The 18,091-nt window shown below is 55.5% G+C and overlaps 1 protein-coding gene across 1 annotated transcript in view; it reads left to right on the forward strand.

Annotated features, from left to right (window-relative positions):
* The first annotated feature begins 2,066 nt into the window (after positions 1–2,066).
* The window catches only part of LOC105484526 (KIAA1614 ortholog), a 38,495-nt gene continuing 22,470 nt past the window's right edge, over positions 2,067–18,091 (forward strand). The window contains exons 1-4 of the mRNA XM_011746243.3: positions 2,067–2,547; positions 5,529–6,475; positions 7,225–7,288; positions 17,332–17,475. Of these exons, the coding sequence (XP_011744545.2) occupies positions 2,498–2,547; positions 5,529–6,475; positions 7,225–7,288; positions 17,332–17,475 (1,205 nt within the window). The 5' untranslated portion in view covers positions 2,067–2,497. The remainder of the gene's footprint in view (positions 2,548–5,528; positions 6,476–7,224; positions 7,289–17,331; positions 17,476–18,091) is intronic.

Genomic DNA, 18,091 nt, shown 5'->3' on the forward strand with positions numbered 1-18,091 from the left:
CCCTCTGCAAACAGTACAGGCACCACTCTATGAAGCAATCAATACTAAGAAGCAAAAGCAGCCAATGCTTTGTTAGAGGAACTTCTTGTTCTGGGAACATGCTGAGTTTTGGGGAGGGAAGAGGCCACCCAGGACCCTGGAGACCGCCTGTCACCAGAGCTGTGTAACTGCTACAGGAGAGGGGTCTCAATCCGGACCACAATGGAGGGTTCTTGGATCTCTCACAAGAAAGAATTCGGGGCAAGGCTGGGCACAGTGGCTTATGCCTGTAATCCCAGAACTGTGGGAGGCCAAGGCAGGTGGATCACTTGAGGTCAGGAGTTCGAGATCAGCCTGGCCAACATGGTGAAACCCCATCTCTACTAAAAATACAAAAATTAGCTGGGTGTGGTGGTGCATGTCTGTAGTCCCAGCTACTCAGGAGGCTGAGGGGGGAGAATCGATCTCCCCACTGCACTCCAGCCTGGGCAACAGAGCAAGACTCTGTCTCAAAAAAAAAAAAAAAAAAAAAAAGGCAAGGTGAGTTCACAGTGCAAAGCAAAAGCAAGTTTAGTAAGAAAGTAAAGTGGTGAAAGTACAGCTACTCCATAGACAGAGGAGGGAGTTCTGGAAAGTAAGAGGAGGAACGCGTCCACCCTAGGTACAATACTTAATACTTCCATAGGATAAAAAAAGATCATGGGGAGATGTGCTCTGCTACAAAGGTTTGTGATAAAGGATTAATTTTCTAAATTACTATATTTTGCAATAATCGATATTATTAACTTTAAAGCATAATTAGGAATGAGTCTGTTCTCAAGATTATCAGGACACTCCTAAGTCTAGGTCTGTTTAGTAAACGTTAATTTGTCCTCTTAACCATAAATATCTAGAAGCTGTGAATAGCTAACTCACTGGGAATGCGGCCCAGCAAGTCCCAGCCTCATTTTCCTCACCCTCACACAAGATGGAGTCGCTCTGGTTCGAAGCCTCTGACACAACCTTGGGCCTGTACTGTGACCCAGAGGGTTTGCACTGGATAATCTCTCAAGCTCCTAAATTGCCAAGAGGCCAATCCACTCACAGTTCCCCAGGCTCCGCTCTCCTGTTGCCCTGCTAGACGCCCCTTCCTCACCTTGTGACAGTAACCCCCTCCTTACTCAAGAGGCAGCCCCTCTAGAAAACGTCCTTCCCCTCCTCGCCTGCACGGGTACATTGCGCGGCCCTTACTGTTGCTGTGTCTGTTCTGCCATCTGGAGGTGCACAACTACCCCATGCTTGACAGCGAAGCCTGTCGGCTGAAGGAAAGACGAACGGGCACTTTCTCTTTGTAGAGATTTCCGGAATCTCCTGAGGCCACTTTTATTGCTTCCCGTCTGTGAAAAACTAGGCTTGGAAATAGGTGAGGCTCGGTCACCCCCTCTGGGTGGAAGGAGAAAGTAAGCTCTGTTGGTTTGGGCCGCGGCTGCAGGGAGTGTCCCTGGCTGCGGCCCCTGGCTGCGACCCCCGCCCTGCGCTGCGGAAAGTGGTCTGCTCGGGAGTCCCCAGGACCCTGAGAACCGGTCCCCACCCAAGGCGGCGGCGGGCAATGCCGGCACCGGGGCAGATGGGATGCGCGGACCGTGTTCCCTCCGGGTTTCCCTCATGCCTCTGGAGAGCGGGAACCATCGACCTTGGTCTCGGAGGAAACGGCTCCACGGAGCGATGGACGGCCCCACAGAGAGGGCGGCCGGCTCCTCCGGAAAACTTGTCCACACAAAAGGCATTCCTCAGCTTCCACCCCGAAAGGCGAGCCCTGGGTGTAGGGTTACCAGCGGCGCGCGGAGCCCGGCGAGAACGTGGTGCGCCCCCAGCTCCTGCCCGCGCTCCCCGTCCTCCGTGCGCCCCGCGCGCCTCCGCTCTCACGCCCGCTTTCCCGCGGGGAAGGGGCCACCGCCCTGCGAGGCTGGCGACCGCCCCGTCGTCCCCAAGCTCGGGGCCGCCCCGGACTTCCCTCCCGCGCCTCTGACGGCCGGGGGCACTCGCTCCCTGGGCCGCGGCGCGGGAGAGGCGGCCCCGCTGGGCTCCGGGCGGGGTGGGAGGCCGAGGCCCGGCTCCTCCAGCCCCTCCCGCGGCCCCTCCTCTCCGCGCTCCGCTCCCTCTGCCCGCCGCGGGCCGGGAAGGCGCGGGCTTGGCCGCTCTCCCCTCTACGGCAAAGCCGCGAACGGACAGCCGATGCCACTTCCTTCTCTGCCGGCGCCTTCCCTGCCCGACCCCGCTTCCCCTCCTCTCGCCGGGAGGGAGTGCGGCCCGCGGGGCGCTGCGCCAGCCGGACCCACCCGGGAACCAGGGGCTGCCCGCAGAGCCGGGAGCTGGCCCGGCCTCGGCGCCGTCCCGGACCCCCGGTCGGCCGCGCCCCGAGGGGCGAGGCCTGCGAGCCGCACTCCGGCCCCGGATTCGGGGCTGGAAGTCCCTCCCCGAACCCGGCAGCGGGCCTGGGAGGGAGAAGGGGCTGGAGAGGGCCTGGCCTCTCCAAGGGATGGAGGGGACAGAGGCGGCAGCGGCCAAACCCGCGGGCAGCAGCCCCCAGTGAGTATAGAGGAAGCAACGCCAGGCCGGCCGGGCGGGGGTGGCGGACCGGCGGGGCGGCGGAGTGGGGAGCCCAGGTCGCCCCGGACACTGGGAGGCAGGCCTCCTGCAGGCTCAGAGCTAGAAGGGTCGTGGGGAGGCCTGCCCTTCACGTCCATCTTCGTTTGGCCCCTCTGAGTTAGAGGAAATACATCACAGTGCTTGGGCCACAGAACCAGGCGGCTCCGAGCTGACCCATCTTCCCGAAAGCCCATGCCCAGGGGACTCCAGTGGGAGGGTCTCATTCTTTAAGGCCTCTGGCGTGCTGTTCCACAGTTCACCCATTAACAATTCTTTCTTTAATTTTTTGGAGCCAGGGTCTCGCTCTGTCGCCCAGGCTGGAGTGCAGTGGTGTGATCTTGGCTCACTGCAACCTCTACCTCCCGGGCTCAAGCCCGGCCTCCTCTGGCTTCAGCCTCCCCAAAAACAAAAAGTTCTTTTAACCTTACACAAATTGCTCATATTACATTCTAATCCCCTGTTTTCTGGATTGGACTTTAGAAGAGAAGAAGGAGATGCAAAGAGAAACTTGCTGCATTCTAGATTAACTCAGAGAACAAATTATTTCTGTCCTCCTAAAGATAATCCTTAAACTTTACTGGCTTAAAACTGATGTGACATTTCGCATTATACGTGTATTTTGCTTTATAAAATGTGTGCATTCCTGAAAGCTTATGTATAAATTGAATTGTAATAAACGACTACAGAGGGACTTGCCATTTAAGAGAATTTGTGGTGAATCCTTGGTCAGTGTTATGAAGTGGATAACTCCTAATTTGAAGTTTATACACATACGGATTTTTATGCACAAAGTTTACTTCAAGTAGGGCACATCTAGATGTATGATATTAAAGCTGCATTTTTCTCAGAAGGTAGAATCAACATTAAAATGCTGTGGCACGTAGATATGCATGCAACACCCTGAGTCAAACCCCTGCTCACCTTCATTCCTTGTGAAGGGGTAAACGTCAGCCATGCTGCTAAGGACCTGTGCAGCACTGGCAAGCCACCCAACCTCTGGGGATGGAACATTCTCATTTACGGAATAAGGGGAATAGAGTTAAGTGATCACTACATGTTTTGGAAAAGGCCTGGGCTTGGAATGAGAAGCTTTGAATTCCAAACTGGGCCTCCCCTTAGCACCTCTGTGTTGTAATCTGTGCCTCAATTTCTCCATCTGTAGAAGTATATAACCAAGCCTTTTTTTTTTTTTTTTTTTTTTTTTGAGACAGTCTCGCTCTATCGCCCAGGCTGGAGTGCAGTGGCGGGATCTCAGCTCACTGTAACCTCCACTTCGCAAGTGATTCTCCTGCCTCTGCCTCCCAAGTAGCTGGGACTACAGGTGCCTGCCACCACACCCAGCTAATTTTTTGTATTTTTTACTTTTATTTATTTATTTATTTATTTATTTGAGACAGAGTCTCTCTCTGTTGCCCAGGCTGGAGTGCAGTGGCACAATCTTGGCTCACTGCAACCTCTGCCTCCCGAGTTCAAGCAATTACCCTGCCTCCGCCTCCCGAGTAGCTGGGACTACAGGCGCGAAGCACTCCTGGCCTCGTGATCCACCTGCCTCGGCCTCCCAAAGTGCTGGGATTACAGGTGTGAGCCACCATGCCTGGCACATTTTTTATGTTTTTAATGGAGGTGAGGTTTCATCATGTTGGCCAGGCTGGTTTCAAACTCCTGACCTCAAGTGATCCACCCGCCTCAGCCTCCCAAAGTGCTGGGATTACAGGTGTGAGCCACCGCGCCTGGCCAATTTTTTGTATTTTTAATGGAGATGGGGTTTCACCATGTTGGCCAGGCTGGTCTCGAATTCCTGACCTCAAGTGACGCACCCACCTCAGCCTCCCAAAGTGTTGGGACTACAGGCGTGAGCCACCGTGCCTGGTCAATAACGCCATTCTGTTAGGGACAGGATTACTGGGGGGAGTGTGCTTGAAAGCACTTGCAGTCCCACCTGGCATAGAGCAGATGCCTGATCAGCGTTCCTGACTGGTCAAGGTCTCCCTTTGAGCTCAACCCCATACTGTGGTCCTGTGGCTTGGGCATCAAGGGTCAGGGGTGAGGTTGGATGCAGCACCTTCTACCAGAGGTCAGATGCTGCTTGGTGTCTTCCTGATGTCCATCATCCTCATTGGCTCCCCTTGGAGAGGGAAGAGCATGTTGCCTGTTAGCAGATGCGGGCATCCTCCACTGAAACTACCCTTCAGTAAAGCAAGAGGCCAAGGACTGGGAAATCACCCTGGTTTTCACTGTGGTACACATTTGGCATAGGATTAGTTGTCCTCTGAAGCTTCATTTTGCCCATCTGTAAAATGGGGATAGAAAAACTAGAACACTACTCAGACTTGGAAGAAAACATTCAACAATAACTTATTTGCACTCTTCAATGATTTGCATTTTTAAAAAAGTGCTTTCACATTATCAATAGCAGGCGTCCCCAACCCCCGGGCCACAAACCAATAGTGGTCCACAGACCATAGCAGTCCGTGGCCTATTAGGAACCAGGCCACACAGCAGGAAGTGAGTGGCAGCGAGCAAGTGAGCATTACCACCTGAGCTCTGCCTCCTGTCAGATCAGCGGCGGCATTAGATTTTCATAGGAGCACAAATGTTACTGTGAACCGCGCATGTGAGGGGGCCAGGGTGCAAGCTCCTTATGAGAATCTAATGCCTCATGATGTGAGGTGGAACAGTTTCCTTCCAAAACCATTGCACTCCACCCTGCCCCCGATACGTGGAAAAACTGTCTTCCATGAAACCAGTCCCTCTGGTCCCAAAAAGGTTGGGGACCACTGATCTAGAGGGCATGCCCTGCTCTGTCTCCAGGTTACTTTCATCTGGACAGGACTCAACACCAAGACACTTTGGGGCCCCGGGAGGTTGTGGGGGTTTGTCCTGTGCTGGGTCTCAGGAGCTCTGTCTGTTTTCTCCTCCAGAGGGCCCAAGACAGGGAGTGGAAGAGCCAGCCCCGTGGAGGGGACCTCAGCTGTGGAGTGGAGTGGTCTTGAGCCACAAATGGATAATGGACACCCCCCAAGACCCTGGCCTTGCCCTCAGGAAAACAGAACATCCAGCCCGATGGCCCCCCGGCCTCCCAGAGTATGGGGGGTACAGCTCCAAGGCCCCTCTGTGCTGGAATCCAAGGTGAGGGCTTTGAAGGAGAAGATGACAGCAGCCAAACAGGGAGTGAGCCCTTGCTCTGCTTCCCATGAGCGGTCATCCCCCAAGAAACCCAAATGCAGACAAGGCAAGGCAGGGGGAGCCGGGACTTCATCGGAGGGGCCTTTCCTGCCAGGTACTGTGGTGGCTCCTCATACCCAAAACCTGCCTGATGGGCAGCTGGACGGCGGCGTCAATGAGGAGGAACCCGCCAGGGATGGGGGCCCCGGGCCTCCCAGGCCGCCTGCCCCTGGGCGTGAGTACTGCAACAGGGGGAGCCCGTGGCCTCCAGAAGCCGAATGGACGCTGCCTGACCATGAGAGAGGTCCGCTGCTGGGGCCCAGCTCTTTGCAAGAGAGCCCCATCCATGGAGTTACTCCCGGACGGCCTGGGGATCCTGGTCCTTGTAACAAAATCATCCACATTCCCAGCCCGAGGACAGGAAGGTCCTCCCGTTTTCCAGATGGTGTGGTCACAGATGCAGATCTGGATAGCACATCCCTGACCTCTGAGGAGGAATCTGTCCCCGGGACAGCCCTGCTAGGTGAGCGCTGGAGAGCTGGAGACCTGGAGGCTCTGGGCACCGGGAGCAGTGCCTTGTCCCTGTCTGATCGGGTGGAGAGAAACCGCCTGTTGCTGCAGGAGATGCTCAGTGTTTCTGGGCAGAGCCCCCGCAAGGCGGGAACCCCCGCCCGGACTCCGTCCTGGGACACAGCTGCACCAGGTGAAGCTCACTATGGAGGTCCAGGTGGTGGAGGGAGCAGGAGGGAATCCAGAGGGAGGAAAAGGGGAGAAAGGGGTCCCACAGAGGGAATGGGGCAGGAAAGGAGGGAGAGCCTGACAGCTGCCTGTCCGCAGAATCATCAGGATGGCCTCTTATTCTTGGCTCTGACATAGATTCTTTGCAGCCTCACAGGCAGCCTGTCTGCTGAAGCCCCCCGTGACCCTGCAGACCAGTGGGAGGCCACCCTGTGTGCTTGGGGTTAGAGGCCAATGATGTCTTCCTTGCGGCTTGGATTCCTTTCCGGAGTGGCTTTTTGCCTCTCCCTCCAGTGACATGCCCTCACCCTCAGTGAGGACCCTTTGGTGGGGCAAGCAGACAGGAACCCCTTCCTAAACGGAGGCTGGGCGTTCTAGCAGCTGGGCTGAGCTCAGACGGTAGCACCAATGGGATGTACAAGTGTCCAGACCCGAGAGGACAGCCTCTTTCCCCTCCTGCCTTCTCATTCCAAAATCTCACAAGCTCATTCATCACCGCGTGCCTGAGCCCAGGCATGTGGTCCTCTCAGCATATGGCTGTGTCCACAGCAGTCATAGTGACAGGCTCGGCCTCCAATTTTCAGGCAAGGTGTTGGATTTATCTGGGGAGTAAGTTGCTTCTGGAGAAACCCTTCTCTTCAGTGTTCACTAAGTGGCAGCTGAGAGCCCTGTTTCTGGCTCTGTCCTGATCTCTGCTTCTGTTCTGGATCTTAGAGCGACCAGTGGGGGATGTGGACTGGGCCTTGGGCACCTCCTTGCAGGACTCCGGCCAGAACAGGTAAGAGCTCAGAGCCCACATTATCTCTCCCTCCCTCCTCACCATGGTCCCTCTGTTTACTCAGCATCAGGACAGTAGGAGACGTCCCAAAATGAGAGGGCAGGCAGACTCCTGCACCAGCAGACCAGGGGGCACCATCATCCCTGAGACCCTGTAGAAACTGCCAGTAACCCCCACCGCCACATCCCCCAGCTGGTACTTCTCTGCTACTTAAGCCAAACCACCAGGGAACAAAGCGCATTGCTAACTCCCCGTTCCATGTCCGTGGAGCCATTTCCCTTGCCCAGGCCTCCTTATCTGTAAAGTTGGGGAACTAGCATCTGTCTGGTTCACTTCACAGGACCATTGTGAGGCCGAAGTGAGATCATGGGTGTGAAAATCCTTGGGGAAAATGTACAAAGCCTTACCCCAATTCCGTTCCCAGTCAAGGGGTTGTGCTGGGATCATGTCAAAGATTTCACCTCCTACCTTACCGTGCTATCCCGCGGCCTTCGCTCCAGCCCCTCCACCAAATATTTTGGGGAAGCTGGACCCACCGAGGTGTAGCGGGGGAAATGGGGCTACCTGTCCTTCATGGGCAATGTCCTGAGCCAGGCAGGGTGAGAAGAGTACACTCAAGGTGGGAGTGGGGCCATCTGCAGGCCTGACTGCAGCTGGCGCCTGCACAGAGGTTGAACCCAGCCTCAGTCTTTGCCAGGGTCCTGGTCCACAAGGCTGAGAGGTTTCCCCAGCTGTCTGGTGATGTCAGCCTCCGCGAGGTCTTGTGGTTTCTGCGGAGGGCAGAGGTCGACACGGTTGCTGCACTGGTGTAAGGCAGCTCCTGCACAAATCCCACTCAGTTAGAACCGCCCTCTAGAAAGTGTGGACAGACCTCTGTCTTAGTCTTAGTCTATTTGGGCTGCTATAACAAAAAGCCTATACAGGCTGGGCGACTTACTAACAACAGGAACTTACTGCCCACAGCTCTGGAGGCTGTGAGGTCCAGGATCAAGGCACAAGCAGATTCAGTGTCTGGTGAGGACTGCTTGTGGTTGATTCATAGATGGTGCCTTCTCGCTGTGCTCTCGGGTGGAGGAAGGGGCAAGGCAGCCCTCTGGGGCCTCTTAGAAGGGCACTAATCCCATTCATGAGGGCCGTGCCCCATGACCTACTCACCTCCCAAAGCCCCACCTCCCAACACCCTCACACTGGGGATATGGTTTCAACATAGGAATCTTGGGGAGACACAAACATTGAGCCCATCGCAGTCCCTACCCCCGCACCTGCCTTAACCAAGTAAGGGCAGCCCAGGTTCATGTGATTGGGCTTCGGCTTGCCTAAGGGTCTGATGGAGAGGGGGATGTCTGGCTCCTTCGTCCCTTGCTATTTATGATTTGGAATCACAGCTGCCTCCTCTTCCGCCAGGTATCTCTTCCCCCACCTCCCTGGCTGCTGTTTCCAGGCCCTCCTCTGGTCCCCAGCTGGCCCTGCCACAGTGTTGAGGAGCGTGACTGCTCTGCCCCTGTTCCAGTCGCCTTCTGTCTTTTTCCCTCTTTCTGTGCGGGGCCCTGGAGGAGAGGGCTGGGGCAGATGCCCTCTACTGCAGAGGTGGTGCTGCCTCTGCCTGCGGCTGCTCCCACCCCCTGCACACTTCCTCCCTAGGTGAGGGAAGGGCCCAGTGGGAAGATACAGCCACTGGGGATTCTGCTCAGTGGTCGCTGCTGAAAGGAGAAGCCAAACCTCCTGACAGCCTGTTGCATACTAAGGAATAAGGCCCACTCATTTTCAAGGAGGAGACCTCAACCGTGGGGTAAGGAGGGACTTTCCCTTAGTGCTGTGAGGAGATGGTATTTGTGTAGAAGCCTCAGGACTGGGGTCTCTGGGCTGTTGTTTAACCTGCCAGGCCTCTAGCAGCCACGGGCTGCATTTCAGAGTTCAGGCAGGGTGTGCGCACCTGTGTACTGTATGGTGTGTGCCTGTGTGTGTGGAGAGAGAGAAAAGGTCTCTTAGCGAGTTTTAGGACCCTGTTCAAAGAGTGTGAGCAAAATGTTCCCTTAGAGTGCCCGGCAATCAGGGCACAGAGTGTTGTGGGGAAACACACCTTGTTTGGGAGTCATTCCGAGTACCCTGCTGGCCTCACTTGGCGCTCTGCAGTGAGGTCCCTGCTGAGTAGATGCCCAGGCTGAAGGGCCATGTCTTGAAGCCCCTCAGATAGGGTTCCCTGCCTGGCTCTATCCCAGCGTCTCTTGGGCAGACATTAAAGGTGGTCCCCAAGACCATGCAGGGCTCCCTCTCTCCCCGGAGCAGGATGGAGTGATTGATGTTACTTCTGTATCAACGAACTTCCCAAGAGACCTCTGGAGTAAGGCAAGCTTCCCTCAGCTCTATGCCCCGGGAGTGCCACTCGAGGCCAGGGTTCTGGGGCTTACTGTCTGTTCTAAGGGGCTTAGGACCTTGGGCAGAGAATGCTGAGGCTGTGGCAGACCATTTGATGGCCACCCCGAAGGGGGCCCTAGGATATCAGTCAGGACATGCTCTGGCAGGAGGAAAGCACAGGACCTCACTCATGAGGTCATGAGCCCCTTGGATCTTCTGAGGGTTTGAGGTCCTGCTTCACATTCAGTCAAGTGTTGCAATCAGATAATCATTACAACCAAGTTAACCCGGCATGCATCTGATGGTGTCCGTAATGGTTACTGCTCTGCAGGCAATGGGACAAGGAGCTCATGATGTGATGGTGACAGCAGAGCTCAACACAGCAGGCAGGCTGGGGGCAGGCTGGGGCTGGCCTGGCTTGTGAGGGGCAGTCACCAGGAGTCAGCCTGGGAGGCAAGCACTCAGGACCTTAGAGGCTAAGGGTCAGATGCGGAGGAGACCCCTGGCCGCCAACCCCAAGGTTGTGCCCCCTCTAACGAGGGGCAAAAGAAGGCTCAGTTGCGGAGGACGGGAGCCTCCCAGTGGCAGGCAAAAGCCCATGCCAGTAGCTGCCATTTTTGAGCTCTTACGTGGCAAGAGCTATGCTAAGTGCTGTCCCTTCTTTCCCATTATATCCTAATAACAAATTGTATTTATTGTTCCTGTTTCACTGACAGAGAGACCTCTCTGGGGGGGGGAGTTAAGTGACTTGCCCAGGATCCTCCAGCTGCCAAGTATTGGAGCTAGGATTCGCACTCAGGGCTGCTGGCCCCAAGGGCTGCGCTCTCACCATCGTGCGGCACTGCCACAAGCCGCCCTGTCCCTGCTCCCACAGGCCACACCTTGGGCTAGGGATCTGGGGGTCTCCTTCCCCTCCCAGCCTGCTCTGTTCTCAGTGTGGGCAAAGAAGGGCAGGTGATGGACTTCATGGGATATGCTTATTTTTCTCCTAGGTCACTATTGGATGATTCAGGAAATGGGGTTTGGATTTTGGGAGAGAGGATGAGGTGAGAGGTTGGGCCTCACAGAGGGCAAAGGGGATCTGTGGCTGGAAGGACTCATAAGAGAGAAGTGGGAGGACATTGAAATAGGGGGGCACCGTGCTCTCACTGTCTCTGTACCAGCTCTGGCCCCTTCCCTTCCTTGAGCCTCTGAGAGACATACTGGGATCGCAGATTACCTTAGGATCCCAGTAACCCAGTGCAAGTGAAAGGGTGTGACAGTGAGGAGCACAGCAATCAGGGCAATGCTGGCGCCAGACCCCGCACCAAATCCACTTCAGAGGCTCAGGAGCCCATGCCAGGGCGGCCGGCCCTAGGCCCTTGGCCTCCTCGGCCATCTCCATGGAGACGGTGCTGCTGCGTGGCCCAGGTCACGCAAATCAGAACCTTCTGTGTGTGCGTGTAATTTAGGAGGCCCCAGGTCCTGAGTGTGTCTGCAGGGCCTTTAGTTACTGGTCGCTGTGGGGAGAAGGGAGCAGAGGTCTCCATTTTGTTTTATGTGTGCCCTAGTGATGAGGGAAGCGCAGGGAACATCCTAGGTTATTTTCCCCTCGTTCATGTGGTGGAGTCGTGCCCCTGTGGCATCCACAAGCCCAGTCCCCGGTGTACACACCCTTCAGGGAACCCCTGTGAGTGATCGTTGGACCAAAACACTTCACACGCCGCAGGGGGGCAGGGGAGGGGGAAGGAGAGGGGAGGGTGGGTCCCGATCTTCAGGCCCCTGCTGGGATTCCTGGGGGGTCAAAACTCCCTCCCCTGAAGCAGTTTCTAGACTCTAAGTTAAAGACAGGCGGCCCTAAAGAATTTCAGGGGCTTGGCCTGTGGTTCAAGTGGTCAGGCCCACAGCTGTGAGAAAAATCTCAGGCTTTTAAAGCTTAATATGTTAATTAGCATTTTTGGAAACTGAGATGGGAAAAAACAAAATGTTTTTCCTACTTTCACACACTCGACACAGCGCAGAGCGCTTCGCCTCGAGCCGCCAGAGCGTGCGCAGGTGTTTCCCGCACGCCAAGCAACGCTCTGGCCGACCCAGCTGGCTGCCCTCTGATTCCACCCAGTTCCGACGCTGTCTGCCTGCAGATAGGATCGGGCCCCACAGGTTGAGGGCTCAGTTCCACAGGACTGCGCCCACTGCAGATGCCAATCGCAAGTCCCAGGTTGTGACCTGCATTTCGGACCAACTAGCTATAAATCGGGGTTCCCACTGTGCCTTCCTTGGGTTTAATTTTATAGGACGGCTCACAGAATGCAGGGAAACACTTGACTTGCATTTACCTATTTCTTATGAAGAATGTTACAAAAGACACGAACAGCCACGTGAGGAGAGACATGGGGCAAGGTACAGGAGATGGGACACCACCCCCTAGAAACCTTCACAAGCCCAACTGTCCCGAAGCTCTCCTGCCAGTGCTTTCGGTGTTTGTGGAGGCCTCATTATGTAGGCATGATTGATTACATCATTGGCCACTGGGAGTCAGCTCAAACTTCAGCCCCTCTCCCCTGCCAGAGGTTAGGGGGTGGGACTGAATGTTCCAACCCTCAAAATGATTGGTCTTTCTGGTGACCAGCCCACATCCCGAAGCTATCTAGGGACGCTCAGCCACCAGCCGTCTCATTACCATACAAAAGACACTCTGATCATTCCTGAGATTCCAAGGGTTTAGGAGCTGTGTGCCAGGCGCCAAGAGCAGGGATCAAATCCATATTTATTAGATCACAGAAGCACAGAGCTCCCCTGCGAGCCGGCCACTGGGTGTGATCCAGTGCAATTTCACATGGAACTGGTCACTTTTGCTCTCACTGTGCCCTGCACCGGCTGCAGCCATAGCTGGCACTGGTGTATCTCCTCCCTGAGCTCCTGGGGCAAGAACTGTGCTGTTGTTGTCTCCGGGACCCAGTGCCTGCAAGTGTGTGCAGGGAAAAGGCTCTCAGAAATGTCTGACAGAGGCACGTAGTACAGAGTGTGAGTGAGGGCTCAGCAAGGAGGCATGGGGAGTCCCGGCTGAGTGCAGGAGAAGAGACACTCTGGCACCACCCCAGCATGCCCAGGGCTATAGAGGTGCCTGAGAACACCCCAGGGCACGGGTGTAACCAAGAACGGCTGAGCCCCTGCCTGTCCTTACCACCCCCAGCTCCCATCCCACCCCACTGATATACACACACAGAGGAAAGCCCCCTTACCACTCCTAGTCCCACCGAGACTAAAGCAAAAGAAAAAATTAAATGTAACCACTCAACAATGTTTTCGGATACTTAACACGCTCCCAGTGTCTGACCGTGGGTGGAGAAGGAAGCCCTACCACAAACCCAGTGCCACCTGTAGCCTCCAGATACCCTGTCCCATGCTGCGTCATTGCCACGCCCACATACACACCACACATGAAAAATCTCATGATGGTCCCAATCTTGACCAATCAAGGAGCTCAAGAAAGTCCATTTACCCAAGGCCATTCATCTTGTGGGAGCTCATCTGAAATTCTAGGAAAGGAAACTCTCTCCCCTGCCCACCAGAGTTGAACAGGCCACTGGTCCCCCATCTGAGGGCATCTCAGACACCCGCCTCCTCTGTGGCCACCCAGGTCCCATACCTGAGGCCAGGAGGTTCTCACCAAAGGGGCAGCCCGAAGCCTCCTTCTGGGGCTCAGCAGGGAATCTGTCCATCTTCCGGAAGGCAGGAACAGGGTGGTTCTGCTGTCCTTGGAAGGCGGCATCTTAGGTGCACACCGCAGGCCTCCACACAGATCCTTTCGAACGTGTTGCAGGAGGTGGGTTCTCCCGGCTGCCGTTCCTAAGGACTCCCACTCCTCCTTCTCCATTGACAGGAGGGCCTATTGCCTGTCTGGGAGTCAGCTTTCCTCCACGACCAGCCGGCCACCTCCTGTTTTCTATCCTATGGAAACCACCTTTTCTATGGAGCCCTGTCAAAGGCTTTTCAAAGTCCAGAGCAAAGCCACCAGGCCCCCTCCAGCTACAAGATGGTGTTTGTCACTTCAAACATGCCTTCTCCTTGCTGATGACAAGGTGATCTCTTTGCAGGTGACTTTAGTACATGTTCGGGGATTCCATCCTTTGCTTAGTAAGGGGGTGAGAGTAATTTCACAAAACAATGGTGCTAATGATAAAATAATAATAAATGCTAACATTTACAGACTCTTACCAAGAGCCCAGCTCTGTGCTCATCTCTTTTAAAGGAGCCACTCTCACTTATCTTAACAACTGGGCCCTTATTTAGCAGATAGGGAAACTGAGGCTGAACTCCTAAGTAACCTGCCAGGGTGACACAGCTAGGAAGTGGCTGTCCAGGGTAGAACCCCAGGCAGGCTGCCCCCAAGCCACACACTTCCCCGCCACTCTAGACTGTGTCCTGTCCATGTCCTGCAGACCTGGGAAGAAAGGACCGGTGCAACCAAGCTGACAGTCTGAGGCTAGGTCCCTGCCCTCATGGAGCACATGACCCAGAACCAGTTCCAGGTGCACCTTTTCCACTTCCCCCCCATTCAGAAAATTGCACACAGAATCACTCTATCCATGGTCATCAGAAAGCTTTCAAATACGCAAACGTGGAACAAATGCTAAGTAGAAAAGTTTATCTATGTTCTGTACGCTCCATATTCTCCCTCTACTGGGTGCATCCTGGAACCTGGGAAGCGGCAGATCCCTGTATATTCCCAATGATTTCTCCATCCATGTACCTGAGTTGAAAGGGTTCAACACAGACTCGCTGAGCTTATTATTTTAATCCAGGATTTTGATGGCTGCAGAAGAAGGCCACTCTGTCCCCTTGACCTCCTTGGCTAGGAGAGCAATGGTGGTTCTCCTGCCCCAGCTGGCTGGAGGGAGAGCAAAGCCATAGCTAAGCCTGTCCCTCCACCAGGAAACTGGCCGAGACGGGAGTACCCAGAGCAGGAGGGGACCGCACGCCGCCCTTTGTCCTTGTGAACCAGTGGAGGACACAGGTGGCTGGAGGGGTGGGGGAAGGGCCAGCATACACTAATGGAACTCTAGTTTTCCTCAACAATGAGTTCTTTACAGGCTCTGCCACTTGGTGGGGGCCAAACATCTGTTGTGGGACCTCCCCCAAGGGGGGAACCTCGAAATCCCATACCCCACCTTATGGCATATCAGACTATGTGGCCGAAGATCTGGGCTCACAGGGTAGCACTGTGAGTCCTCTCCCCTCTCCAGTCCCCACTGCTTGCAGCTGGGGAAACTGAGGCCCAGGGAGGAAAAGCACTCAGCCACTTTATTCCTATGCTCCACCCTCTGAGCTAATGAGCTCCAGAAGTGCAGGCTTTCAAGAGAGTGGCAAAAGCCGTCTATTCTTAGGTGGGAACTGCCTTTGCCTGGCCATGGCACTGACCACCCCAGCCCTTCTAGGAATTTTCCAGAGCAACTGTGGGAGCTGAAGGTGGGCAGTGAGACGGGACAGACTCAGCACCCACCCCATTTCTCCTGCTTACTCCCTCCCTCCACAGGGCTGGTCAGGCCCCCGCTTCCCCAGGGTGCACAGTGACCTTGGCTGCAGGCTGTGAAGGTGACTGCCACTCCTCTGTGCTCAGTGTGGTACTGCATGGATGCCTCCAGGCACCTAAAAAGCCCTGCTTTTCTAATCAGTGGAGAACCAGCTTGTCTGCCAGGAACTGAAGCAAGACAGCAGATGAGAAGAAAAAAAAAAAAAAAAAAGTAACAGCTCCAAGAGGAGGGAGCAGAAAGGAAATAGCAAAGCTGGAAAATGGCTTAAAAACCTGGGGGCAAGGCTGATCCTGGCAGCATCTGGCCAGCTGCCTGGGCGCCCTGCTGCCTGCCCACCAAGTCTTGTGACAAATGCCCTCCGACAGCCGTGGAACCACAGCTGTCACCGGAAGGCTCCGAGTGTGTGGGCTGGCAGCCAGAGGCCCACGGCTGCAGGGGCGCCTCTCTGGGCTGGTAACCTCATTATCTCTGCTGTTGGAGCAAGAGCCCCAGGGAGCACAGCTGCTCTCAGCCACCTTGGAGGAGCTGTCTGCTCGGGAGGCTGTGCAGAGGGAGGCCTCTCCTGCCAAAGCAGGCTTCATGGGGCAGCGGGCCTGGAGATTCGCTTTCACATCACTCCAGTAAAGCCCTCCTTGTTCCAAAGCCATGCCTGGGCCCTGCCAGGGTTCACAGGCACAGATGGTGCCTTTCTTCTAGCAGTCTCCTCCTGCTCCCCAGCGGCCTCAAAGCAGGGTTCGATGCAAATAGTGAGAAGAAAAAGAAAAGGAAACAGGAAAAGAAATCAGAGTCTGCCCAGAGTTTGTCCAAGGATGTCCAAGGAAGCCCTCCTTGGAGGCCTCAGAGCTGTGCCATTTCCACTCACATCTCTGTCATCCAAGAAAACTGCCTGGTCCCTTCCCCTAGTCAGGACCAGGCCCCCTTTTTCATGTTGAATACAGGGTGGGGTGAGGGGCTGCAGGTCTGAGATCAGGACCTGCTGGAGCCCTGTGGACCCTCACTGTTGAGGACAGCCCAGCATATGTGACGGTGAGGACAGGGGCAGCCAGTGGGGATGATGAAGTTACCCCGAAGAGCGTGTCTGGCCCCAGCTACAAACATCCTCTGCCTGCCCTGAGACCCAAGGCGGGAGGGGACAGAGGGTGCGGAACGACGCTGGAGGCAGTGGGCTGGCTGTCGTGTGCTCTGCTCAGCTTGCAATTGAGGTTCGACCTTGAACAATGTGCCAGTGTTCCTCTCTGCTCTGGACACCCTCATCTGTCAAGTGGGGAGAACACCTGCCCTCGGCCAGCCTGGCTGCGGAGAGCAAGCTCCGTGGAGAACGACGGCTTGTCAGTGGGAGATTGTGGGTTGCTGTTATAGCTGTAACCCAGCGCAGGCTGTGTGTCACTGGCTGAGAGACAGCTTTGAAAAAGGACTGCTGTCATTTTCTGCAACTCTGGACTGGCCAGGGAGGCGGCACATCTGGTAGGGGGTGGGGGCTAGTGGAGGACCCTTATTATTACGAAAATCAAGCCATTTGCTGACTTGGTTTGGGTCCAGCTTAATGTCTCTCAGCCGTGAGCCTGTGAGCCCTGAGCTGGTGCCTGATGGTTTTGGATTGGGACTAAGGCAAGAAAACACCAGGATTTATAAAAATGCCATTCCCCCAAAGGGCCCAATCTATGCTGGACAGAGCCCTGATTCTTTGCATCTGCAGGGGGAACTAGTGTGGTGCTGTGTGTGGGTGCAGAGAGACAGAAGGAGAGAGAGGTGATGCGTGGAGAGACCATCTGTCTGGGCACAGGCCCAGCCCAACAACCCCAAGCCCTTTCTCCCTCCTCCTCCCAGATAGCTCCTGCTGTCTGCCTGGGGAAGGAACAATAGAATAATCTGGAGACTCTCCCACCCTTTCTAGATCCTCTTGAGGTCTCTGCCTCCAGTGCCTGAGCAGATGTCCAAGGCCAGGCCAGCCCCCCAGCCCCCATCCAGAGCCACGTAGGGCCATTTTCCAGCCCCAGGCCCCAGGCCCCAGGCCCCCAGGCTGGGTTCCCTGTGCGTGGGTGCTAGAGGAGGAAGGCTGCGCATGCAGCGCTTTTTCTGGCAGAGCCAGTGCTTAACACTGCTAAAGCCCTCCTAATCCGCATTATTTTCTTCTAATCCCTCCCCCTCCACCCTGGCCTGTGTGCCACCCTGCAGGACCGTTGGTCCCAAGCCGGAGCCTGTGCTGAGCCCCAGGCATGAGGAAGCCACGCATCTGCTGCAGCGTGCCCGCATGAAGGCCAGGACCCGGCCCCTCCGTGCCAGCCATGACATCGTGCCCACCATTACCCAGGGCAGCCGGTGAGTGGGACCTGGGCCAGGCTAGCCTGGGAGGGCCATAGCAGGGAAGAGTCAGCAGTGGGAAGAAGTAGGATCTAGCCAAATGCCGCTGCTCACTCCTTGTGCGTGTGTGTTTTCCATATAAGGCTCTTGCTTTGATCATTTAGTCAGTCAACACACCTTTCCTGAGGGCCTGCAGTCAGGCACTGAGATACAAAGATGAATGAAACATGATCTGGATCCCTGGGGGCATGGAGGTCACAGTCTCCACGGAGAGAGGCAAAGAGATATTCAATTCTGTGGACTGTGGTGTAAGAGAGGAAAAATGTGTGTGCTGAGCTGGAAACTGTTAACTCCACCTGGAAAGGACAGGTGAGGCTCTTGAGAAAAGGTGACTTCTCAGCTGAGGCTTGACGGAGGTGTAGATACGCACTGGGTAGATGAGAGAGGCAAGGGTAAGCGTCCTGGGGATGGAAACTGAGCAGAAGTGCTGTGCTCAGGAATTCAGCCAGGCTAGAGGGTAAGGATATGCAGGCTGTGGCGTGAAGGCTGGAGGGCTCATTTGGGCCAGGTCATGGAGGCCTCCAGGCCTGCAGAACTGTTGGACAACTGGATGTCTGCTGCAATATCTGGGAGC

This window comes from Macaca nemestrina, chromosome 1 (assembly GCF_043159975.1).
Source record: "Macaca nemestrina isolate mMacNem1 chromosome 1, mMacNem.hap1, whole genome shotgun sequence".
In the NCBI taxonomy this organism is placed as follows: Eukaryota; Metazoa; Chordata; class Mammalia; order Primates; family Cercopithecidae; genus Macaca; species Macaca nemestrina.